Source organism: Octopus bimaculoides, chromosome 19 (genome assembly GCF_046866305.1).
Source record: "Octopus bimaculoides isolate indiv1 chromosome 19, ASM4686630v1, whole genome shotgun sequence".
NCBI lineage: Eukaryota > Metazoa > Mollusca > Cephalopoda > Octopoda > Octopodidae > Octopus > Octopus bimaculoides.
The window spans coordinates 49,097,382-49,124,797 of NC_142946.1; the positions used below are offsets into that span (position 1 = coordinate 49,097,382).

At 35.8% G+C, this 27,416-nt stretch overlaps 1 protein-coding gene across 12 annotated transcripts in view; it reads left to right on the forward strand.

Moving 5' to 3' along the window:
- Positions 1–24,484, forward strand: part of LOC106878098 (uncharacterized) — a 53,101-nt gene extending 28,617 nt beyond the window's left edge. The window contains exons 4-19 of one of the 12 annotated variants that reach the window (XM_089337625.1): positions 6,970–7,142; positions 8,816–8,910; positions 9,447–9,548; positions 9,971–11,454; positions 11,853–11,987; positions 13,159–13,218; positions 14,562–14,991; positions 15,664–16,054; positions 17,620–17,761; positions 19,100–19,224; positions 19,526–19,779; positions 20,409–20,842; positions 21,205–21,348; positions 22,398–22,616; positions 22,809–23,023; positions 23,745–24,484. In XM_089337625.1, the coding sequence (XP_089193751.1) occupies positions 6,970–7,142; positions 8,816–8,910; positions 9,447–9,548; positions 9,971–11,454; positions 11,853–11,987; positions 13,159–13,218; positions 14,562–14,991; positions 15,664–16,054; positions 17,620–17,761; positions 19,100–19,224; positions 19,526–19,779; positions 20,409–20,842; positions 21,205–21,348; positions 22,398–22,616; positions 22,809–23,023; positions 23,745–23,888 (4,547 nt within the window). In that variant the 3' untranslated portion in view covers positions 23,889–24,484. Of the gene's footprint in view, positions 1–6,969; positions 7,143–8,815; positions 8,911–9,446; positions 9,549–9,970; positions 11,455–11,852; positions 11,988–13,158; positions 13,219–14,561; positions 14,992–15,663; positions 16,055–17,619; positions 17,762–19,096; positions 19,225–19,525; positions 19,780–20,408; positions 20,843–21,204; positions 21,349–22,397; positions 22,617–22,808; positions 23,024–23,744 lie in introns of all 12 variants that reach the window. The other 11 variants (XM_089337628.1, XM_089337631.1, XM_089337635.1 and 8 more) reach the window with 11 other exon arrangements.
- The last annotated feature ends 2,932 nt before the right edge of the window (positions 24,485–27,416 follow it).

Genomic DNA, 27,416 nt, shown 5'->3' on the forward strand with positions numbered 1-27,416 from the left:
CAAATAGTTATATAATATATATATATATATATATATATATATATATATATATATATATATATATAATGTGCTGTGCGTGAGAAGACCCGGCAAGCCAAGTAAGATCGTTGCCAGTGCCCCTGGACTGGTTCTTGTGCGGGTGGCACATGAGATGCACCATTTTGAGCGTGGCCGTTGCCAGTACCGCCTGACTGGCTCCCGTAGGATTTTCGAGCGAGATCGTTGCCAGTGCCCCTGGACTGGCTCTTGTGCGGGTGGCACATAAAAGACACCATTTCGAGCGTGGCCGTTTTCGTGCGGGTGACACGTAAAAGCACCCACTACACTCTCGGAGTGGTTGGCGTTAGGAAGGGCATCCAGCTGTAGAAACTCTGCCAAATTAGACTGGAGCCTGGTGTTGCCATCCGGTTTCACCAGTCCTCAGTCAAATCGTCCAACCCATGCTAGCATGGAAAGCGGACGTTAAACGATGATGATGATGTTATATATATATATATATATATATATATATATATATATATATATATATGGGATGATCTTGTAGAAAAGTAAAATGAGTGAAAGAATTCTCAAGCTTTTAAACATTACAAAAATTTCAGTAAGTTTTACACTTCAGCTATTTTTCATATTTACCTGCTATTTAAGCTAAGTAGACCAGTAATATTCGCATAGTGTCTGCAAAGATAAGCAATTTAATGAAACAAGACCAAACAATTGAATTTTGATTTTTCAGGAAGTTGGATCAAGCGATTGCTGTTTTGCTTATGTCTTTTCTTTTTTTTTTTTCAAACAAACAAGTTGCTTTTTTTTCTTTTGTTTCTGTTTTTCCCCGATTTTTTTTTTTTTTTTTCTTGGTGAGATTGATTGATCCTTATTGCTGAAATCTTTGCCAATAAAGTTGTTTTATTTTATTTCTTTCCCCTTTATTTAAATTATCGTGTTACTTATACACCTCATGTTCAACAGTGTCCTCAATTATGCATTTCATTTTTATGGGTGGGTGGGAAAAAAACTAAAAACCAAAAAAAAAAAACCCATTAAGTAATACAAACAGAAATTCTGGATGAGTTTGAATAGATTGAAGACTCTTTTCATATTTACATTGAAGCATACGTTACTGTTTTGGTGAATGTATCTGAATTCTTTGCAGGTTTCAGTCTTCATCTTCTCCTGCCACAGCCAGAATCATTATTGATTTTTACCTTTGCAAGCTGTTATTTGTGTGTGTGTGTGTGTGTGTGCGTGCATGAAATGTGTGAGAGCAGTAAGCAGAGTACAGTTCAGAAAACAATTATCATTTTCTGTTATTTTTCTTTGTTTTTGTTTTGTAATTATTTTTTTCCATCTTTATTTTCACTATTATTAATTTAAATCCATTTGAAGTGTCACTCTTTAAATGTAATTATCAATATTTAATAAAATATTAGGCATTTGAGTGGTGTGTGTGCGTGTGTACCAAGAAGCTTCTAGGGAGATCTATATCTCTCTCTCTCTCCCTCAGTCAGTTTCTAAATTAGGAAGTAGTTATATTTAATTATTTATTACCTTTAAATCTGTATTGCTTAAGCAGCATTTTCGGTAACATTATTCATGTTAAATTGTAGACCATTTGGCATTATTTACCATTATCGTGTCTTTGAAAAAGAACAAAAAAGAAAAATGAAATCGTTCACTTCTTCTGCTAGTTGCAAAGCAAAATCTCATGATTAAATGTGTAAATACTTCCTCATCTAATTTAAAATTTTAAATACTTTTGTTGAAACTTGTCACATTAGCTACTTTTAGTTTTAAATTGTATATTCTGATATGTGTGTGTGTTTGTGTGTGGATAATCAAAATGGTTAAGGATTATAAATATTAGATAACTAGTCCTTTACTGGATAGGACACTTAATTCTACTTGCTTTAGGTTATCTAGCTGCAAAATACCAGATCTTTTGGGATAAAATGGTAGACTAGGGAATTATATTGAAAGATACAGATACAAATAACAGATTTAAGTATCAGCCATAAACTTCTTTATCTTCTTCTTTAGAGGGAGCCTGTCACACAAATGCCTGCATTTGATAAATCTAGTAAAGATTATCGATTCAATGTCTTTACAAATAAAGGTTGTCCTGTCTGTAGCTTAAGCTCATGTCGTTTCCTCTCGAAGGCTAAACTCTCTCCTCATATATCTTCCTTGACTTACTCTTATACTATGTTATCCCTGTTACCATGTTGCTATATTTTTGTCATATAACATATCACTCGTTAGCATTACATGTTCATATCAGTGAAGTCATCTCATCTCTCTCATTGAGAGAGGCTGTTGTTATCCCTTAACACCCAATCTTTTTCTTTACTCACTCATGACCTCTTACCTTACAATGTCTCATACTGAACTCTTTTTCTCCAAATAATATTTTGTCCTAACAATTCTATGATTAACAACCGTTCAGTATCTGACACGTTTCATATAATTGACAATGATTTTGTTCTTTAGCTGAAGGCTCTGAGCAAAAATACCCATGATCAAAGGGGATCATCTTTTCTCTTTTCAAGCACAGTGATTTTAGAGCTTTTTAAAAACAGTTGGGTGTGGTTTGAGAGAGATTCAGTTCCTATTTCTAGGAGGTTTAGCAACCATGTAGAGGCTCATTCATTAGCTTATGTATCATTTAGTTGAGCTTGGGTGGAGAGAAAATTCATATGTTCCCAGTTGAGCCTATAGTCCTCTAAATTTCACTCCTTTATTTATCTTAAACATTAGATTCTGTTATTGCTATTAGGTAACCTAAGAAATAGAATGTATCTGTTATGTGTCGTGAATCAAAAGAATGGTAGATTTTGTTTAGTCTGTGGAATCCTCTACTTCGTCATGTTCCTGTTCATTCTACATTCCCTATCAAACGCAATAAGGCTTTATGATTCTAACTTCTTATTGCTACAAATCAATTACTTGGGTGGACCTACCAGGAGCTTGCACTTTGCTGGCGTAGCTCTTGGGGCCATTGAGGCACACAAGCTATCACACTACAACAATGACTGGACCTAGTGTTGGAAACAACTACTTCCATTGCTACAATTTCCTTTTGTGCTTTGAGCTCCTCATCACTTATTCTATAACTTTCCTAATTATGGTAATTTTTTTTTATTAGGTCAGTTGGTGATTGGTCCCCCACTTATATATTTCCTATTGAGTAATTGCTTGTGTTAGCAATTTTTACCCTCCCACCTCTTGCACCTTCAACCCTCCCCCCACTCCTTATCATTTCTGAGACGACATCCTAGACTGGTTTTAATATACCACATTATCTTTAACTACAACATTGACATTTAAAACATTTTGTGCTCTTCATCTCTTTGATATAAGGAATCACTCACGTAATCTCTTTGTTATTATTGTAAAGCTGTCTAATTTTCAATTTATGCTCCCCTGCTAAAACCTTTCTATAATGTAGGATCCACTATGAAGGTTGCTTTATCTGCTAGAAAAAGAAAAACAAAACAGGTAAACCTCCCTCAGTTGGAAAAGAAAAAGACATATTGGATAATGTCATTCTAAGTTATCTTTAAAAAAAAGTAAAAGGGACTGTTCATGCTGAAATGCTACTGATGATCTGTTTTTCTCATTCAAGGCTGACCTTGGGCTAAGCAACAACATAAAAGATTATATTACATTATATAATTAATTTTCTGCTACAGCTACAGATTTCTGGTCTTGCTTGCAGTAAATTATCTCATGGAAATTTACTATCTTTTTTTTTTTTATATTTACAAGAATAGATTCTCGTGTTGTAGGGTTGATTCGTTAACTTCTCATAGAATTGTAGGAATACCATCATGGTGTAGAGCATGTCTTGTGGTCTATCCTTTTCTAGGTTCAAATACACCTAATATGTTACAGAGGGAAAGAGAGAAGAATTGACCCTACTTGTACTTTATTTATTAACTCCCAAGAAGTTGAAAAGCAAGGTTGACCTCTGTAGGATTTGAACTCAGAGTGCAGAGAACTGGAGTCTACACTACTCAATGTTCTAAACTCTTCCAACATGCCACTTATAATAGATTCTCATTATAAAATTGAAGTTTTGATTTTAATTTTCATTTTATCCAGTATTTATATTTTTGAAAATTACATTTAGAAAATATTTCTTGTCAGTTTCTGCCTGTAAGGTTATGGTTCTTGTCTACAGACACTGTTCATCAGGTCAGCTCTAGATGGAGCCACTTTATTGTGCTTCTTGACATTACAAAAATTAGTAGCTTTTGCTTTTCATGTTTGATTGAGGTAAAGTGTGTCATCCAATTGTTTTATGTATAAAGAGAATAAATATATATTTTGAAGCTTCAGTATTGAAAGTAATTTTTACCCTCATCATTATTTAACATCTATGTTCCATGCTGGTATGGATTGGACAGTTTGGCAAGATTTGATGAGTCTAAAAAACCACACTGCTTTGGCTTGGTTTCTATGCCCTTCCCAACAGTAACCACTTTACAGACTGTACTGGGTGCTTTTTTCATGCCACTGACACTAATCAGGCTGCTATGCTGCTTGTAAGACTATGAACTTAGGGGAGGGGTTGATTTTATGCTAGGAGAGCTGCATGGCTACTCACATTTAGAAGCAAGGGTGAGAATGATCAGTAGGTGCTTCAAAGAGTATATAGTGGTGATGAGGTGTCCTAGTGGCCCCAAATTTTAATATTTTTTTAAAAAACATATATCACTATACTTCAACTATATGTACATAGATATTCAAGTTGTGTAAAGACACTTTACTCCCGATAGCATTGAACATTGGACGTAAATTCCAGATACAAGGATTCATGTTTAAAAAAGTGGAAGATTTATAGTACCTTCTGAAAAACAAAAAGAAAGAAAAAAGACAAAATAATCACTAAGAATACAAATAAATTAGACAGTCTAATTCTCACCTATACATAACTAACTCATCCATATTGGTTAGTTGGTCCCTAGTTCAGCACTGATTGGAATGAAATGTTTAAAAGTCATCTAGTCATGTCCATCTTGCATTTTTTTGTTTCTTTTCTTTTTTCTTTTTTATTGTTTTCAGCCATATTGTATCTGGGACAATCTCATCTAATGTGTCTTACCCCTACCTTTTTTTTTTTTACCCATTTTATTATATTTCTGTTCCAATACACTGATATTGTTTGATTTAATTTTGAAAGTAATTACATTTGTTATTGAGCTGCTGTTTGAAACATAAACTAACATAATTTTGATGGAAGGTTTTAATTTAGATCACTTTAAGACAGGAAGTTTGTACCATAGAACTAGAGGCAGTTTCAGGTGGGTTTGATATAAAAAAAAATTGTGATTTAAGGGAAATTTGGCTGCTATTTCTAGCAGATCAAGCTACTGTGTAGAGGCTCATTCAATGTGTTCACTGAATCTACTTCATGTTACAACTAAATTTCCTTTGCAAACTTCTTAGCATCTTCAACAAAAAAAAAAGTCTTCGTGTATTCAGTCTTTTATTTTATGGCATAGTTTATGATTGGATTGTAAAACCGAAAAGCTGTTTCTTTGTAGCTTTGATCAAGCCGTAATGTTTGGTGCTACAAACAACAGCATTCGAAGTTTAATGTTTCAGATGAGAATGCTAATCAGCTTACATTGACTCTTTTCATATTTAGCAATGAAGAGTTATTTTTCTCCCTCTATCTTGTTTAAAAAATCATCCAACCTTTTTAGAGCTGTGTTTCGTTATTTCTATGAGGTATTGATGTTTCATACCTGAAGAAACCAGTTAGTAGATTCCCAATATCAAATGTAGTTTCTGAAAATCCTAGAAAAGTCCAACTTTTTTTGATGTAATGTTGGATACCATGACAGTCACAGAAAACTATACGTTGCTTATATTTATTCATATGTCCATGTTTTTACAGACAAACCTATTATTTTCCTTTTGACTTTTTATAATTAGCAGAATGCATCAGTGGAAAGAGTTGGGGTTGGCGTATGTCTTTCCCCAAAATATTACTGATGCAAGTGAAGTAAAATCAGTACAACCAATATTAAAGCCATTCCATGGACTCACCTTTGCAATAGCTCGCCTTTATACTTGCAAAAATGCACCCAAAATAATAAAATGGTCTAAAATAACTTAAAGAACACAGGCAGAGACCTGGTTAGGTGTGATTTGTCAGAAAACTCTGGCTGTGTCGTGTCATGAAGAAATTGTGGTTATTCCATTTTTCTTTAGGTATATCTATGATGATATTATCTTTTTATTTTCTTTTCCAACCCAGTAGGAAGTATTGCAAGGATGTGGTTTCTATTTCTCGCAGGTCGAGGCACTACATAGAGGTTCCTTTGTTGGCATGAAATGGGAAATCTTCATGCTTAAAATTTAACTGTTGACATAGTGAAATTATTTTAGGGTATTTTCTTTCTCAATTCCACAAGTTGCTACGTCAAAACATAATATCTTACTATTTCAGTAACCTCTTTGCTCGGCTAAATAAAATTTGTGGTATTTTTTCTTTTCTTTTTTTTATGCATAATCTTGAATTGAAAATTAATATATTATAATCCATTTCCTTGAATCTGTTTTTATAACTCATTGAATTTTATCAAATAAACATTCCTGTACAAAATGAAATAAATAACTAATTTAAATATATTGAAAGGGGCAAATATATTGTGTTTGTGAATGTGTATATATATACACTCACATACACTATCTTTGAGTGAGTTTCAAATTGCAATTATCTCCCTTCTATTCGTCCGGCTGTTAATTAACTCCCTTTAGTTCTAAACTAAATTTTTTTTTTTTAATATACGTCTTTTTTTTAAAGAATTTAATTCTTTGAATTCATCCTCTTTGAAGTTAAACGATTTTGAAGGGGGATTTTTTTTTTGTCAGTGCGTGTGTAATTCTTCACATTGTTTTCTCTTTTTTTTTTTTTAATATTTCAGACGAACATTATATAATTTTTTTTTAACATTATTTCAGATGATAGCTTGAAGAATCTTGACTTTAAGGAAGAACTGACCCTGGTGAGGAAGCGACAGGAGCTTCAGCGTGCTTTAAGCAACCTCCCAGCTCCTCCTGAAGAACAACGAGAAAACTTGACGATTGAAAAGAAGATTCACAGGCATATGCTTTCTGGGGAACATTCAGTTCGGGTACGAAGTTATTCTCTGCCATTTCTCTTTGTTTTCTCAACAATCTCTTAACAAAAAACAATTTTCAATTATTAATGATCTCACTAGGTGATTATCAATGTCACCATCATCCTTTAAATTTTATTACAATGAATTTGCTGTAGATTAATTGTCATCACCAGCTTTATATAAATAGTATTATACATTATGAATCAGAAATAAGAACAGGATCTTGAATTCTATTTTCTTCTAGCAGAACACGTCACTATACTAATTCATTGAGTCCATGATAAGGGATAACCTCAATTGAAAGTGTTTTTCAATCAAGGTTATTTTTAATGTGCATGAAACAGGGCATTCCTTGTCTAAAAAAAACTTTTGGTGTAAGAACAGCCAGTTTGTCATTCAGTGATACTCTTCACCATTACATACATGGTTAATTTTTTTTTAATATTTCTTTTTAATTAGGAGGGTTACATGTCTTGACTAGAATTGATTACTAATTGTTTGGTTTAGAAGAATTATTGACCTTTTCATTGCTAATCCTATAAGTTCTGGGCATGTTCTCCTGGGTTTCAAGATTTAATATCAGAATTTAAAGTTTGGATTACTTTGCTGAGAAAAATTTAGCTTCTTTATCAGAATAGTTTACTGTGACATTAAACACAACAACCGCTCACTGAAGTAACTTGAAGTAAAATACTAGCCTAAAATAGTTTGAGTTGGAGATAAAACAAAAAAGAAAATCTCATCAATAAGCTCCAATATTAATTGCTTTTCTAGTGCTGCACATTCCAAACAATAAATCCGAAGAAACTAGTCATCTCAAACCAGCATAGTTTACTTTAGAATTAGCTGCCAACAGCAATTGCTACACATCTCTATTCTTTGTCATCTCCTTCAAAACGCTGACCCTTACAAAGGAGATGACAAAGGATCAAGATATGCGATGCATTGCTGTACTTACGAAGACCTGCCTACCACAACAGAATTGAGATTCTAAAACTAAGGTGACACATTAAAAGCATTGGTGTGGGTGCTGGTGTGATGTAAAAACACCCAGTATACTCAGTGGAGTAGTTGGCATTAGGAAGGGCATCCAGCCCTAGAAACCAGGCCAGAATAGACTATGGAACCTGGTGCGGTCCCTGGCCCTGCCAGTTCTTGTCAAGCCATCCAGCTCATGCAAACATGGAAAACGAATATTAAATGTTGATGATAATCTTTGGACATACGAAAATAGGCCAGACAACCAGATGTGGATTCCTGTTATCGTATATAATATTAATTTATTAACTATGATATTATCATATATGATCGCATATAAAGATGCTCAGGCATATTTAATGCATCCCAATTTCAGCAGATCAGATTCAGGGAAAAAAAGCACCCAGAACACTCTGTGGAGTGGTTGGCATTAGAAAGGGCATCCAGTCCTAGAAACCATGCCAAAACAGAGTATGGAACTTGGTGCAGTCCCTGGCCTTGCCAGTTCCTGTCAGGCTGTCCAACCCATGCCAGCATGGAAAATAGACATTAAATGTTGATGATGATGATGATGACGACGAAGTGGTTGTTAAGAACTTCTGCATTTTTCATATTTTCATATGCATCAGTGTTCACTCGTTCACTGTTTAAAGGAGAATTAATTGAATTAAATGTGATTGCTGAACTTTTATTAATTGTTTGTGCAGGTGACAAGCAGTGAATCAGGGTCATTGCGCAGCTCTCCAGAACCTTCCAAGCAACACAGCAAGAAAAACATGAAACCATGTTTAAATCCATCCAGGTAACTTTGCTTTAAACCATATTAATTAATGGTTTTTTTAAAATTTCTTTTAACATTTGTCATTCAACTATTCATGCGTATCTGTCTGACAATTCATATATTGATTCCTCTGTAAATTGGGGCGTTCTTATGAAGGCACAATAATCAGTTATATTGAATTCTATACCTACTGTGATGTGGATTCCTGTTATCGGATATAATATTAATTTATTAACTATGATATTATCATATTTGATGGCATAAAAAGATGCTCAGGCATATTTAATGCATCCCAATTTCAGCAGATCAGATTCAGGGAAAAACTTATGGGTGGCCCAACTTCACAATATTGGACTCGGGGGTGAGTTTTTGGTGAGTAAAAAATGAGTCTTACTTGCCATCAAACATAGTATTTGCATTTGAAACTGACTTTTCATAAATATTTCAAGAGATTTTTGCTGGATGGGATAAGTTTTGTTAAAATAATTGCCGTTTTAGGTTTTGTTTCTCATCATTGTCTTCAAACAATATATTATTTGTGCCCATTTAATTTCCAGCAAAAAGAAAGAGAAGAAAAAACATAAAACTTCTAAATCACCACTTAACAAGATCAAAAGTTCACAAAGTTCAATAGAACAATTATCAAAAGAAAAGAAAATGTAAGTTAAATAATTTTAATGAGTAAAAATGGCTGAGATTGCTGTATTGTTTCTCATTTCATAGCTTACTGTTTTGAATTCCAATGAGCATTACAAATCTAAATTGATTCTTTCTTTAAAATTAACAGAACTGGTTCCTCAGCAATGGATAATTGTATATTTTCCCCATAATGATATTGATTCCTTACCTCAACACACATTTATAATTTCCAAAATGATACATAAGAAGTATTTCACATTATAGTTATATTTGTTAAAAGTCTTAGTTTTTTTTAAATATTGTTTTAAACAGAATTGAGTCAAATAAACAGTTTTGCTTAAATTTTTGTATTTTAATTTTGTTTAAAGAATATTTCTTCTTTAAAGTATATGTGTAAAATTTTCCTGATAATTGACCATTTTGTTTTACCCTCTTTCCGTAGACAACTTGGTGAAGAACGAGAACGAGACAGAGATCGAGATCGAGATGTACATCACAAAATACGAATGAAAAAGAAGAAACATAAAGAATCACTATCAGAAACAGAAACTAAATCTCCTGAACTTGAATCTTTAAGGGGACATAAAGTTCCAACTCCCTTATTTGATAGTGTCAGTAGCAAGAGTAAAAGAGTTCTCTCTCCAAAACATGATTGGCAGAAGGAATTGAAACCACTTAGACCACTTGATGATGGTGATGGCTATTCTGTTTCTTCAAAGAAATCCCGCCATTCGCGGTCTCCAAGTATTGGTGAGAAATCTCGACATAAGAAATCATTGTCACCAGCCTTGGAGAAGCGATCAAAGCGCTCACCTCTGGCTGGTGTGTCACAAGAAAGGGACTCTATTATCGAGAAACTTAGCATGAGAAAGAGAAGTCGAACACGTGGTATCACTCCTGATAAGTTACCATCTTTGCCATTAAGCAAAGACAGGTCATTGTCTTCAGATGATGACAGATCAGCTCATTCCTCTTTACACGAAGGAGAAAAACGAAAAAGCAAAAAGGGTCGTTTACCAGAAAGGGTGCATGTTAGCCGAGGAAAACTTAGTAAAAGTGACAGAGCCATGTACCCAGAAAGTTCTGGTTCAAGGCAGAGTGAATGGAGAAATGAATCTCCACCGAGAGAACGTCGTGATCGGAGAAACAGAGATTTCACACCAGAGAGGGCCATAAAGACTGTAAGTAGTAGCAGTAGTAGGGATCATGATAAACTCGAAAGGGACCCAAAATTGTCCAAAAAGAAAGAGAGTAGCAGTAGTAGTAGTAGTGGTAATACTAAAAGTCTTGATTCTACTGAGGGTCGTACAGACCGCAAAAGACAATTCAAAGAGGAAAAGCTTATACCTGTGTGTAATCCTGAAGTACAGGATCAACAGAACTTTGTTAAATCTCGACGCCTTCTTCCCGAGCATACAGAATCAACAATTAACCCTTCACGGCGAGGTTTGTCCCCCAAAGAATCTTATGGCTCATGCCATTCACGATCACCTTCCCGCCAAAGACGGGAGACTCGAGAACAATCTCCATTTGATGTTATGCAGATTAGACGTAAAGACCTAAATGACGACTACAGACATGAGGAGCACACAACTCCTGATTCACCTGGTCGTAGTCGACTTCTTCCCAACAATAATTATTTCCCTGAGAACTGTGACTATTCCCCTGGTCGACAGATGATGGAACGTGGTGAACGCTTCATGGACTATCGGTCTGACACTAGAGTTGACAACAGATATCCCCAACCAGCAGACAGATATGCATTTGATGAACGACGGCGTTACAATGAAGAACCTGTTGGAACCGTATATGATGATCGATCTCATTATGATAGCTCAAGAGGTCGATCAAGTCGAGACCTTTATGAGCGAGAAAGATATGAACGTGTTCCACAACCTGGTCGGCCAGATCCTCGATATGAAGAAGGTGATTTTTTTTGTTGTCCTTTTGTTTTTAATGATTTCTTTTAAAAAGTCTAATTTATTCTCATTTCAGCAGATAAAATGCTTTCTCCATGAAGTAGAGGGAAATATTTGATATTTTGCTTGCCATATTATTCTAAGTTACTGTTGTTTAGCCATGAGTCAGCCATGATTGGAGAAGCAGTGTTCAAGCTGTGGCTATCCTTTTTTTTTTCCTTTTGGTATATCCAGGAATAAATTGTCCAACATGCCCTTTAAGACATTGAGTTATGATATGAGATAAATTTGGTTGCTATTTCTTTGAGATATAGCCACCACATGGTTGTTTGTTCATGTGCACATGTACATACATACATGCATGCATGATGTGTTTCTAACTTTTAATTTGTTTTTTCTTTCCAGCTAAAGATCCCCTTGGATATGACCGTGGTCTACCTCCAGAATTCCGTGACCCTACATCAGAGTTGTGGGAGATCCGTGGCCGCGGAAGAGGAAGGGTTAATCCACGAAGTCGTGGACGACAAGCAGAAGCTGGTGGTAAGTTTTCTTCTGTTTATGTGTGCGAGTGAACCCTTTCTGATAGCTTTCATTCTTTCACAATGGAGTGCTGCTACTGTGCACTCAGACATCTTTGACTGTATCCAGAGAAGAGCCACTCAACTAATTGATATCCAATATACCTTTTTGTTTTTTAAAGATTGTAAAGTGTGGTTTGAGAACAATATGACTTTTAGCAGAACAAACTACCAAGTCAAGGCTGTTTCATTGCCTAATAATTATAGCAAACAGTTATTTTTAGATGTGAATTTAGAAGAATTAAAAAGTTTAAGTGTCTTACTGAAGCATGTTTTAAGATTAGCATAAGCTGAAGATGATCTAAGAAAGTGAAGATTGACTGTCAATGGCTTGTATCAAACTCTTGTAGAAGTTTCTCTTGTCAAAGCTGAGAGTGTGAAATTACAAATGTAAAATTAATATAGCTGCAATTTTTAGCCCTTTTATTTCTATATTTCCATTGAGATACTCTGTCTTTGTTTTAATTCATTTTGAAAAAAATTAACATGAAATTTTAATAGAATTTATCTTGGATCACTTTAAAACAGGAAGTTTGTATCATAGAACCAGGTTTAGTCTCAAGTTGGTTGATATCATAAGGGTTGATATTTATATAACTTTCTCTATAACAAAGTTGCATAATTTCAACTTCAGTAGTCTTTCATGAAAAAGCATATATATAATCCATTATATTACATAAAAAGCACCCAATACACTCTGTAAAGTAGTTGGTGTTAGGAAGGGCATCCAGCTGTAGAAACCAAACCAAAACATTATGGAACCAGGTGTGGCCCCTACCTTGCCAGTTCCTGTCAAACTATCCAGCCCTTGCCAATATGGAAAACAGGCATTAAATGATGACAACATTGTGTTTCGCAATGAATGAGTCACTTGATTCTTGGTGGTCAGGTTCATAGCATTGAATTTGGTATTTTGTTAGAGTGCAGAGTTAATATCAGTTCTTCTTGCAGGTTACCTGAAATAACATACGCCTCCTATCTACTGAGAGGAATATTTTGTTCTTAAGTTCACCTTATTCTTAGACTAATTACAGAAATTACCTTGTCTAAAGTTTTTTTGTGACTGTTTAACACTATTTTTACTATAAATCTTTTCTTCTTTAATATAACAAAAGTCATTTCTTTCTTCAAAGGACATCGTGGGCGTGGGTATGTTCCACCACCTGAAGATAGACTTCCAGGTCTTGGTAGAGGTTAGTCCTGTACTTATTTCTTTTCCATGTTTGAATGTCTTTCTGACTTTCTCTTGTGTCTTGGCACACAATCATCTACCACTTAATATTAGCTGCCACTGTTTATTTTAATTTCATAAGTTCAGAAGGAGTAAATGGTAGGATGTTGGTGTATTACTAATAATCCTTTCTACTATAGGGGGATATTGGGGGAGGGGGATAGTCGATTATATCGACCCCAGTGCTTGACTGGTACTTTTTTCATCAATCCTGAAAGGATGAAAGGCAAAGTCAACCTTGGTGGAATTTGAAATACCACTAAGACTACACTCTCTGAGTGGTTGGCGTTAGGAAGGGCATCCAGCTGTAGAAACTGCCAAATCAGATTGGAGCCTGGTGTAGCCATCTGGTTTCACCAGTCCTCAGTCAAATCGTCCACCCCATGCTAGCATGGAAAGCGGACGTTAAATGATGACGACGACGACTAAGCCTTTTGCCTGGCATGCTAACGATTCTGCCAGTTTGCTGCCTTTGGTATATTACTAATAATAATAATGTTGATGACAATGACGGCGATTCTCTCTGCTATAGGCACAAGGCCTGTAATTTTAAGGGAGGGGGCTTGTAGATTACATCCACTCAAGTGCTCAACTGGTACTTATTTCATTGACCATGAAAGGATGACAAGCAAAGTCAACCTCAATGGAATTTCAACTCAGAATGTAAAGTCAAGAAATGCTACTAAGTATTCTTCTCCCACTTGCTAATGATTCCAACAACTCGTTGCTTTAATGGTTTCAAATTTTTGGTCCTTTCATGTGTCACTGGCACCAGGGCCTTTTACGCATCACTGGTGTGTCATCATTTATGTGTCACCAGCACAGGTGCCTTTTATGTCAATGAAGGAATATTACCTTCATAGGGTTTTTTTTCTATCAATTCCATCAACTCCAGTGATTTTGTGTGGTACTCACTGTATGGATCTTTATTTATTAAATGGCTATGTTTACCTTGAGTCAGGTCCCTTATATTATAGAGTTACATCCTGATAGGGGCATAGATATCACACTTAATTTATGTATATGCAAACACAGGTACACATGCAGATACAAACACAAAATGTTTTTCTTCTATCAAATCTCATTCACAAGGTATTGGATAACCTGAAGCTACAGTGAGAACAAATTTGGAACTGTGTGGCCACACAACCATGCCTGTATTCTATTGATTTTCATTTCCAACTCCTCAAATGTTGTAACCTTCTGCTGTAGTGTTCTGTACTATTTGTATATTTCCATGTTTGACTACTTTTGGTTTCTCTCTGAGCCACAGTAAATGTTTTGTTTTTTTTATATGCCTTTTAGATAAATTTTCTATTCCAGCAGAGCGTCCTAGCAGGAGATCAGAATGGGAGCGTCACCGGGATGATTATTTTGGTCCCGAGCCACCAGAATGGTCTGATCACAGAAACGAGAGGAGTCTTCCAGGTCATGATGATCCTCGACAGGAATTACATGACATTCCAGATATGCGGCGTACGAGACGACCGGACGGTCGGGACGACTGGAGAAACGGACGGAGAGATACAGAAGAGTTGTATGATCGGCGTCCGGAACTGGGCACCGGGTTATTAATGACACCCGACCGCATTGACATGCGAACAGACCGCTGGGAGAGCAGACAGCCTGGTGAAGGGCCTCGTAGGCCTGAGTTACGTAAAGACGAGCCAAAACTGGAGGACAGGCTGGACAAGCGTAATGTATCCCCCGGAGAGAAAGAACGATTAGACAGAAGGTAATTAGTTGGCAATCTTTTGGTTAAAGTATCATGATAATGAATGTGTTTGTTTGGCAATTTCCGTATAACATTTTTATGCATGTATATTTGTGTAAGTACTGTATATATATATATATATATATATATATATGTGTGTATCTGTGTATACACATACATACACAAATTTTGTAACATTTTTTTTGCTTCAGTTCAATTATGTGAATTACCTTAGTGCTTTGCCTGGGATTGAATTCAGAACCTCTAAATGACTGCACTGCATTAACCAGCTCTGCTCATAGATGAAGGCATTGGTTAATGCAGTGCAGTCACCTAAATGTTCTGAGTTTAATTCCCAGGTAATGCACTAATGTAATTCACATAATTCAACTGAAGCAAAAAATGTCACAAAACGCAGCGAGCAGAATGAGAGCAGTGTACCCCTGTTGATCAAATAAAGGGTTAGGTTTGGAATTCCAATACAATAACCAACTTCAACACAAAACACCTGAAAAAGGCTGGTTTGTATAACAACTGAAACATAGTGAGAGCAACTATCAAGATGAGGACAACAGTCCAGCTAATATAAACAGTATCCATAAAGTCATCAGCATCTCTCCTAGTTTCATTTTTCTTGCTCTATAAATGCAAGGCCTTGTGCTCTACTGATTATTGTTTTATTTGCCTTTACAGAAAGCGCCCTAGAGATCAAGAACCTGACCAGGCTCGGTCTCGGTCACCTTCATTGAAACATCACAGAGACACATCACCAGTAGAGTCTTTCCACAGCCACAGCAGTGTTGGGGAGCATCGCCCAGATCCGCCTGTAAACCGAGAATGGATGCATAACCGGTGGCCTCCGAATCAAAATGATTTGTTGAGAGAAAAAGAAGGGCCCCTTCCTGATGGTAGCCCTTGGCCTGGAGCCAGACAAAGATCTCCACTTCCCAAACATATTCTTGACAAGAAAAGAGGCAAGGAGTGGGAACCTGGTAGGGGTATGAGAGAGAAAGAGTTCTTAGATAAAGAAGCAGACAGGTTGAAAGTTAAGGACCCTGAGAAGCCTAAGGATGTTGATAATCCGGTAAGATGTTTTATAATCTTTACTCTTTAATCACTCTATCATTCATGACTATTTGAAATCAGGTGTAGACACCATTTCTAGCTTGTTAATAATGTTCAATCGGATGTTTTTGCTGATGTTTATATGAAAATACTATACACCAGTGGTTCTCAACTGGTGTCCATATAAGACCTTTGTGGGGTCCACACTAGTGAAATGGTAAATTTGGGCCCACAGTAGTATTTTAAGGGTACATGAAAAGTTTTAATTTAAATGAATGTAATGCAAGAAACAGCTTGGTTTCTTTCTCTAACATTTTCATACTTCAACCTACACAAGTTAATGAGTGAATAACAAAATAGGAATTTTGAAAGAAATATCTATAAAATTAGGTTTTAAACATTGAATGATTATTGGGGTCCACCAGAATAAAATAGTAATCAAAGGGATCCATAGATAAAAAAAAAATAGTTGAGAAACACTGCTAAACACTATCAAATATAAATATTGTTTCATTTGTTTACTGTTCATTCCCCCCCCCCCCCCCACTGTGGATATGGCTGATTGCCAAGAACTCTATTTCTCTTTCAAAGAACCCAACACATCTTTATAAGTTCCACTTATTTTTCGTTTGCTTCCTTCATGAAGCACTTCAGAATTTAGATACGAGAATTTTCGTATTTGGATGACACGCATTTAGCTGTGAACTGTCTGCAATAAAAAAAAGTATTAATAACAATATTGCAATCCCAGGAAGACACAGACTTTAATCATGGATGGGTTCTTATTGAAAATGAGTTTGTAAGAGTAACAGAGTTGTCGTGTTGAATTATAAAAAAAAGTTTTAAAAGAAGGATAACTTGAGCAGTCAAAAGTATCTGTAAATTTTCTTTGTTTTCAAAGAGCATGATGCTAATAAATTTCTTCAATTTAGATTTTACTTAGTCAATATCTATCATCTATCATTGTAAAATTACTTGACTGGTGGCTAAACTCATACACAAAAACTCAGCTTCCATGTATTGTACTTGTGGTCAGTCTGAATTATTTGGTAAATTCTGACAGCCATTCTAAATAGCATTGATTCTGAAGTTAATAGAATGTTCGGGGTTTGTAAGGATTAATTCCTTTGAATATGATGTATTTATCTCTGGGTGGGATACATAAGAGTATCATTGCTAGGTGGGACACTTTAGGGTATCACTTAGTAAGACATTTAAGCTTGTCCTCTATATAGGACATTTAAATGTATCTGTGGGAAGGACGCTTAAAAGTCTTTCTATGTTAGACATTTGAGTGAATCTCGGTAAACCATTTAAGTGTATCTCTAAGAAAGACAATTGTGTGTTTCTTTATTTGAAGGGCAATAACTACCTAATCTTATTAGAATGTTATTTGTTGATAAGCAAATGTCCTGTCTTGAGAGATATGTTCGTCATCTGCTTAATGCTCCTGAATTCAGAGCTAAGCATCAGTTTTACGAACTCCTATACTTAAGAATCTTTACTGTGTATAACACAGTTATTGTCCGGAAATTTTCTTTTTCCTTTTTCCACCTCACTCACTAGTTGTTTCTTTTTACACAGTTACTCTATGATGATGTAAGGGCTCTGATGATCAGAAAGCTAAGACCAAAGAAGAAAGAGAAAAGAAAGCGATCTTCATCGAAATCTCCATCTCTAGACGGGAAAGATAAGAAGCGTGTTTGTCATGGGGTATCTCCAAAAGGTTTGTAGTTGTGTTGTCTTTTTAAGCGTAGGAATGCAATAAAGCTTGTTGAAATTAGTAGAGAGTAAAACTAAATGCTTTACATTACTTAGTGTCAGTCACTTTTGTTAGTCTTTCTCAGCTAGACTCGAATGTCTTTAAGAGACAAGGACATGTTGAATAATGTAGTCCTTGATATACTATGCCTGAAGAAAAGATGTAATGGTAATGGCTGGAGCACCTTGATGACAGGTATTTTGATCAGCGCTGACCTAGGGCTAAACTCAATTTGGATTAAAAGAAGTCTATTGGAAGTCATCATCATCATCATCATTTTAATGTTCACTTTTCCATGCTTGTATGGGTCAGAAGAAATTTGTTGAGGCAGATTCTTTATGGCCGGATGTCCTTGCTGCTTATTCTTACTTGTTTCCAAGTGAGGTAATATTTCCTCATCGGGAACACCTGTTTTTCACAGAAGACTGCAAATGAACAATATTGACTGTATAATGATGATTACTCACTTATAACCATTGTGATGTCGAGACAAGGGTACACACATACCCACACACACCCACACACAAGGACATATACATATGATGGGTTTCTTTCAGTTTCCATCTACCAAATCCACTCACAATGCTTTGGTTGGACTGGGAGCAATGGTAGAAAATACCCAAGGTGCTGCACAGTAGGGCATCATTTTTTTTCTTCAGAAAATGTATGTAGACTTTGTTACCAGTAAAATTGAGCAACAAGTAAGCCAAGACTCATGCAATAAAGAATGCTTTAGTAGTGGAGTGTATGATGGAGGTGGTGGTGGCAGTATTATTGTTAGACTGTGAATTATATTGTTCATCTGTGAACATTAGTGTCATTGATAATAAGTTTCCAAGGAGCCAGTCACGGGTTCACTGCATTTCTGATAATGATAGTGAGAAGGGAGTCTGTACAACTGAGGCAGAATAAACACTACAAGGAAATTTTTGTTCAACGCACTGAACTTGTCGAATTTATTATTTGGTACACTGATTTCTCAATGACGCACACACATGCGTGCATGGGGCTTCCATGCAGTTTCTGTCTACCAAATTTTACTCATTGATTATTGGTCGTCTTGAGGCTATAGTGGAATACACTTGTTCAAGATGCCACACGTTGGGATCAAATCAAAATCCACATGGCTGCAGAACAAACTTCCTAACCACACAATCATGCCTGTTTGATTATTGTGAAACCTTTTTATATATCATTTTAATTACTGTAGCTGCATCATAACTATCCTCTCTTTTCTTTAACGATTCCGAGTTTATGATACTAATTAGCTTACACATACATGTCTGCTTTTTTTTCTAGTAGCTGCTTCGCATGATGAGAAAGATAAGCCTTCAGCTCAACCATCTCAGAACCAAGAACTCACTTTTAGTGATTGGTCTGATGATGAGTCTGCTGATGATATTTTGAATCGGCCTGAGGAACCCCAGGTAAGCATTTAAGGCTTTTGCTCTATTGTCTCAAACTCACTGAAAGAACAAAGAGAAAATAATCTGGTCTCTGCTCATAATTTTAAATGTCGTCATTCCAGTTGTGTATTACTGTGTATTATATTGATGCTGTGTGTTTGGATATATAGAGAAAAATTTTCTCTACTTCAGAGAGAGAGAACGACTGAAACAAATAAAAGAAAAAAGACAACAAAATATTTTGCTTTTCTTTCGCCACCCCAAGCTTGGGCCATGTAACAATGTCATAAAAATAACCATTGACTATATTGCCTCATTTCAGCAAGAACCTGTAATCCCTATTATTGAGCCTCACATTAAGGAAGATAGGTTCAAACGGAGTCCTGGCCGAGGTGGCTTCATACCTCAACCAATACGCCAAATGCACAATCCGAAAGAGGACTATCGGATGTGGCAACCTCACAAAGAAAGAAATAGTCGGTACCACTGGGAGAAACCAAACCTCTCCACAATGCCTCGACTACCACTCAATAGAACTTTACTGGATCGACACCATAAAGAAATATCAGATATTTGGTGAGTAGTCAATAGAATGTTTAATTTTGTTTTGACTACAACTGTTTTCTTTAATCTTTCTCTATTGTAATGCATATTTATTCACCTTGTTTGGAATCAATCACGCATTATCTCACAGCTTTGAGATTTTGATGATGCGTTTGTTTATTTTTTAGAGTCATATTGTAGGTTAAGTGTGAAAAGCTGGATCTGGCCACAGGTAGAATATTTGAACCAGATATGGTCAGTTTAAATGCTAAAGAGTTAAACAAGGTACTTCATCTGCTCCAGCCTCCTCAGCTGAAAATACATAGAAGCCTGGTGCTGGTGCAGCTCCCTTTTTCTCCAGCTGTCACATCCTTACTGTTCCACTGGGTCAGGAATGTATCTATGTCTGCTTACAACTACACTGGCACCTAAAACAATAAAACCATGGTACATGTTACCCAGTCATATTCATCACAAGTGACAGCTGTCTGTATTAAAGTTTGAGATATGAAATCCAAGTATTATATTCAACAAATGGGCAAATGGACATTGTAATTTTTGCACATAATTTGTTTTGGATGATTCATGGTTGTGTTGAATTTTATTTAGTTTTAAATTAAAGATTTTAGAGAAAGTGTTTATCTTGGTTTTCCTTTGTTTAGTTTCAGAATGAAGCCAGAACTCTTACCTCGATTGCTGCCAGACCCGGAGCCGATGTCTGATTTCCGGCCTCAGCCTGACTCCTCCAATCATGGGAATCTTGTTGATATTATGCCCAATGTCATCAAGCAGCCGTTACTCGGTGATGCACCCGGTTGTGTCCCCCTCCATAGTTTAGTAGCCATGTCAATGGCGGGTCCACCAATGAATTCGCCCCTCTTGTCTGGCATACTTCCACACAATTCCCTCTCTCAGCCTAATATGAACAACCTCCCGCCCCTCTCGCTCTCTCTTCCTTCCTGTCTACCCAACCCCCCCATGTCCATTAACATGCATCCAATGCACAACATGGTTGCTAACATGAACTTTGCACCTCCAATTCCCAACCCTCCTAACCCTGTTACCACTCCAGCTCCAAGACAGAGTTCTGATATTAGTAAGTACATTTCTTTTCTATTTCCATACGAGAGCTAAGTGTATACATCATGTCTGATTATGTGTATACTCAATTGTGATCTTGATAATGATAATCTCTTTGAATTAATCAGATGTTCCAGTCTTTAGATGTATTACTACACTGGACAAGTCTAACCATTTCACTATTAACCCAGCCTCTGAAATACCTGTAGTCCCAATTAACATCTTATTGGCCCTTTTGTTAACCATATTTCTGTTGGTAATATTATTATTATTATTATTAATATATAGAGATTTACATGAATAATTTTCCATTTTTTATTGTTTGCAAATGTGACAGGAGAAACGAGGCATCATAATTATCTGTTTTAGTTGAATTAGGTTCTGTTTTAACTTCAGATGGTATCGATCTAGACACTGAAAGTATGCAGTATGAAGAGATCAGTTCCGAAGAGGAGAGCATGACAGGAGATTTAGACCTGGATCTCCTTGGAGTCGGTGGTGACAAGAAGAAGAAAAAGAAAAGTGAGATTATGTTTTGTTAAACTTGTTATGTATTTGGTGAAATATTTGGACATTCAATGAGCAACATGTTAATAGTTACTTCAAAATGTGGCATCTTTTCCCAACAATTCATTCTATAAACATCATCAAAGTCTAGACCTTCATTGATTTATCTTCTTTCTGTCATTGCCTCGAAGGGTTTAGTCGAACACATTCATCCCAGTACATGTTTTTCAAGTCTGGTACTTATTTTGTTGACCTATTTTGCCAATACACCTAAATTAATGGGGCATGAACAAACCAACACTGGTTGCCACACTGCAGCACAGGAGGACAAATACAGACACACATGCACACACACACATACATAACAGATTCCCACACAGTTTCCGTCTATAAAATTCACTCACAGGGCAATGGTCAACCCCTGTCCAAAATGCTGCATGGTGGGACTGAACCCAAAACCACGTCATTACAAAGCAAACTTCTTAACTACACAGCCATGCCTACACTTGCGAAAAATCTTTCTGAGAAGTTTCTATTTCTAAGGAAGGGCATCCAGCTGTAGAAACCATCCAAATCAGACTGGAATCTGGTGCTGCTCTCTAGCTTGCCAGCTTTGGTCAAACCATCCAACCCATGCCAGCATGGAAAGCAGATGTTAAAGGATGAGGATGATTGAAGCTTTTATAGCAGAATTTTACATTTGACTTTCATGTTTATTGCTTAATTATTATTGATTTGTTTTGCTTCATTTTTTTTTTTTTCTTCACTGCAAATGTCCCCCTTTTTTTTTTAAAACTGTTCATGATAAATACATTTGTATTTGGAAAGCTATAAATAATATGTAAATATTGGGTTAAAATTCCTTTTGTTAAGAAAAGGCTGAAGGCTGCCCCTGAAATTCAAACCCACCTCCTCTGTAAACAGAAAGGGTCAATACAGTGCTATCATTTATAGCATTATCTACTTCAAGTTCAACCATTAACAACAAATTATTTTGCACTCTCTTGAAGTTTCTAAAATTCTTATATGTATTTATATATTTCCTTTTCTTACTTTCTTTGCAGGTATTGTTGATGTCCTCAATATTGATTGGTCACACATGATGCAAACAAACCGTCCGAAACCTTCTGAACAGTTGGGCTCCGCTTTGCAGGAGTTCAGGCCTGGCCGGATATTTAGTAAGATTGGTGTATCTCGTCAGTTTGCTGGTGACTATATCTTCATTAAACTTCAAGACATTTGCAGTAAACAATTAACGGAAATAAAAGAGACAAACAAACAGGGTAATTTCTTTCTTTCATTTGAATCTTCAGATATTTCTTATTTCCCACTGCTATTCATTGGTGTGTGTTTGCCTGTGAACACATGTTTTTGTTACCTGGGTGCCAAGAGAGTGGCAACCCCAAAAAAGTTTGGGAACTATTGATTTAATCCATCTATCTATATGTATGTATATATATATATTTTTTTTCTAGGCAAAGACCAGCCAAATGAAAATTCAACAAAAGATACTAATTCAGCTGAAGTTGAACAGTTCAAGTTTAGAAACCACATTGCTGCTCTCCATATGGCTTCTGTAAAAAAGAACAAAGATAGAAGTAATCTTCTTCATGAGATTGGATCACATCGGCGGGCTCTCTGTGCTAGGAGAGATTTGGAGATTCGGCGCCAGCTCTGCCAGATTGATAAGGTTTTGTTTTGTTTTTCTTATTTTTATGATAATCAATGATCAGCATCAAGTTAATATATCTTTTTCATTGTTTGTTTTTAAAGTGACTCAAGTAAAACTGTTTCTTTTCCCATATTACTCGATATACCAGCTCATTTAAGCATGGCTGTGTTGTGTTTGAGAACTCTTGCTTCCCAACCACATAGTTTCAGATTCAGCCCCACTGTGTAGCATGTGCCTTCTGCTATAGCCAAACCTCTGTGAGTGGATTTGAAACTCATCGTGTATATATACATATGTGTTTTCCAAAATGGAGGCAACATTAGGATATTTTCCTGCCAATACCATAAGCAACAGATATTCCATGGGGCTGGTGAGTCAGAGAACTGCCTCAGTTCCATCTGTCTGTTTTGACTTGGTTTCTGTGGCTAGATGCCCTTCCGAATACTGACCACTCTACAGAGTATAGTGGATGCCTTTTCTGTGTTATTGGCATGGGTGCTTGACACATAAAAGGCACCTGTGCCAGCGACATGTAAAAGACACCTAGTACACTCTGTAGAGTGGTTGGCATTATGAAGGGCAACCAAATCAAAACAGACTGGGGCCTGGTGAAACTTTCTGGCTTACCAACTTCAGTCAACATGTCTAACCCATGCTAGCATGAAAAATGGACGCTAAATGATAATGATGATTGATTTATGTCATGTTTTATAATAATTTTATTTTCTTATTCTTTCAGAATGTAGAACAGCCTAGCCTTTATCCAAGTCAGATTTTTGACAGTGACCTATGTAAATTAAGTGTTCAGCTTTTTAAACAAGGACATGATTCCAATGGAAGGAAGGACAATCTGATGCTGAAAGAAGTTACTTGTTCTTCTTGAGGATTGAGACAGATATAGTTGAAATACATACATACAATTTTAGGTTACATTTTATTTTCCTCAAAACACTTGTTTTCATTGCTGTGCTTTGTACATATCACTAAAATCCAAAAGACAAAAAAAAAAAAGAAGCTGAGACTTTTCTTGTGGAGTTTGAACATATTGCGATATGGACTAATCACTTTCTCCTAATTTCCTTTTAAATTTTCAGCTGTGTGATTGTCTCACTAGCAACTGAAGACAAACATTTCTGAGACAACTTATACAATGGAAACATTACAGAAAAAGACTGTCTGTAGATTCTTTTTATCCTATTTTGTCATACCCATCCTACCACCATTTCTGCTACCATTTGACAAATACCTTCTGCCCTGAAACCATCTGTATTTTCCCCATTCTCATTTTAACTTACCTCACATGTAATGATATGTCAGTATTTCTTTCTTCTGATATTCTTAACAAGCAAACCAATCTGTTTGTTAGAAGCCCAGATTTTTGGTTCTCAGTGTTAGTGTTGATAAAGACCTCATACAGTTTTATGGGCATGTATTAATATTTTATGAGAGAAACAAAAAGCAAAAACATGAAATCCCAAATTCTTGTTTTAACCCATTCAAGAGTTGTTGTCCTTCAAAAGTAGTTTCTTCAATGAAAAACTTTTTTTTTGTAATGCACTCAAATTAAATTTTCAGATAGTGACTGAACAGATTTCATCTGAAATCTAATTTGTTTCCCATCTTGCAATCAACCATAAAATACCCTTTGACATTGTTTTCACAAGGTATATATATATATATATATATATATATATATATATATATATATATATATTTACTTTTTGGAACAATGCTATTCCATTACAGCCTGTTATTTTGGATTACTTACACGATATGACATTTTATCAATGGGTTGCTCTTTACTTGCTGCAGTCTATATTATTTTGGAATTATCTTGTGCAATTGCTGTCAATATGTGTCAAAGATCAACAATGTAATCCAGGATATACAGAGAACAGTTTTACCGGCATTAAAAAAAAAAAAAAAATGTTAAAGCTATCATTTGTTTGGAGTAACAGACAAATTCCATCAAAAGAAAAAAAAAAGGGGGGGAGTGTAAAAATTAAGATGTGTATATAACACACATCAACCAGACATTTTTATCTGATTTATATTCAGTCAAAGCATTCTGCAAAATATTGTATAAAATTAGTAATTTGTCTTGATGTTGGTGTTAAAGGATATCCTTTATCTTTTCTTCTTTTTTTTTGACAGAATCTTTCAGTTTTCTCCTGGATAACTGATAATAATAATAATAATAATTGATAATAATATTGATATTGAAAACACATCTGTTACTGTTGAGCTCCATAACCTATGAATAATCCTACCAACAACAGTATTTCTCCCTCATCTTTCAACATTGGTTCTGTGTAAATGCCACTACCCCCCCCCCCCCCTCCCCAGAGGCTCTCTCCCCCTGTGATTGACTATCTACCACACGTTTGTTGAAGTATTTTCATTGACTGATCAATAAGTTAGTCACCAAACAACCTATATATATAAATGTGTGTATGTATATATATATATATATATATATATACACACACACACATATATATTATATATATATATATATATATATGTATATTATTTCCTGTGTATGATTTGTGTTTGAGAAGGCGTTCTGACAACTTTAAGACCAGGGACCAGAAAAGTGAAGCCAAAAATAGAAAAAAAATGAAGCAAAACTTTTTGTGGAATTCTACAACCAATGTCTATAAAAGAACAAAAATGAACTGAAATGTTTTCTGTTGCAAGGATTATCAAAACTCCAAAACATCCCTGTGAGGGAAATGATAGGACAGGAAATTATTTTTTCATTCTGACTCTGTGAAAATGCCAGGTAATAAAATGTGACGATTCATCATATAGAATTTAAATTTGCTTCTTGTTGATTTATTTTTGTTTTTTATTTAATTACTTGATTTAAGAACAAAAGAAAAATTTCTTTTAATGGTTTGGTTTGATACAGGAATGTGTCTGTAGCTTTTTCAAGACCTGTGAGATTGATGTGTTTGATGTTCTTGAATTACTGCAAGAAAGACATGGAAAGAGCAAGCAGGGAATTCCAGAGGGATGGGATTCAACAGAGCAAAGATTGGTTATTGTGGTTAGTGTAGGGTATGCAGATAGGAGACAGTATGTAATGAGATGAGTGGAGTTTGGTTGTGAAACAAATATGATAGTACTAAAGCTATCTGGTTTATTCAATGTTCTTGTTATTTGTGGAGGCACGTGGCTTAGTGGTTGCGGTATTGGACTCACAACTGTAGGATTGTGGTTTAGATCCCTGGACCGGGTGATCCATTGTGTTTTTGAGCAAAACACTTAATTTCATGTTGCTCCAGCCCACTCGGCTGTAGAAATGAGTTTAGCCTGGAGAGGGATGGACTCTGCCAAGCTTTCTCGCCCAAGATACACTGCATGGCTGCATTGCCCCAATGACCCTTAAGGGGTAAGGGACTTGTCATTGTCTTTGTTATTTAGCCTAGTGCTTTTCATAGTAGGGATAAGGCTGTGAGAATAAAGAAAAGGGGCAGAAAAATTTGCTGTGTCTAACAAAATAAAGACTTCTCTAACATGATGGCAAAGAATTATATGGAAGCCAAACTTTATTTGTTTTCTCATTAACAAAAGACTTTGGAGTGATTTGGTAGATGGAAACAAGATACGCACATGGGGTGCATGTCTCTTTGTTTTGACATTGTGCACTAGTTGTAAATGAGTATCTTCATGCAAACTGTCATTTGTTTTCAATTCAATGTTCTGTGAAAGCATGTCTGGCCATGGGGAAATATTACCTTGTTTGGAAACAGATGAGGGTTGACAATATGAAGGGCATCTGACCGTAGAATATCTGTCTCAACAAATTCCACCTGACCCATGGAAGCATGAAGAAGTGGGCCTTAAAACGATGATGATGATAGTGACTATGTTGATGGGGGTAAAAAATTTCACTAATGCACACACACACACACACACGTGCACACTTTTTGGTGGAGGTTGCTGGTGTTTTATCCTTGTGAAAACTATTAGTTTTAGCTCCAAGTAATCCCTGCTTGAGGAAACATATACACATACTGAAGACAGAATGAGAAAAAAAAAAAAGACATAAGTACAAACAGTGTAGTAAACAAACATATAGACATATGCACACACAAAGATACAGATGCAATTGCATGTGCAGATAGAGACATACCACAGAAAGACAAAATGGAATAAGCAGAACAAGAAGAGATACTTGGGATAGAGAGTTGGTGAAGAGGTCACAGGGTGTGTGACAAAAGAACTTTGACAAAGAAACTAAAATAATCTGACCAGTTTGAACATAAAACAGGTATTTTGGCTGTGTGTGTTAGTAGGGTATTTATGGGAAAGCTTAGTTATTTTTTAATCAATCCTGTTTATTTTATATCACAATTGGTATAAAGTAATGTCATTGGTTATATGGGGGTCAATTACTGCTTCA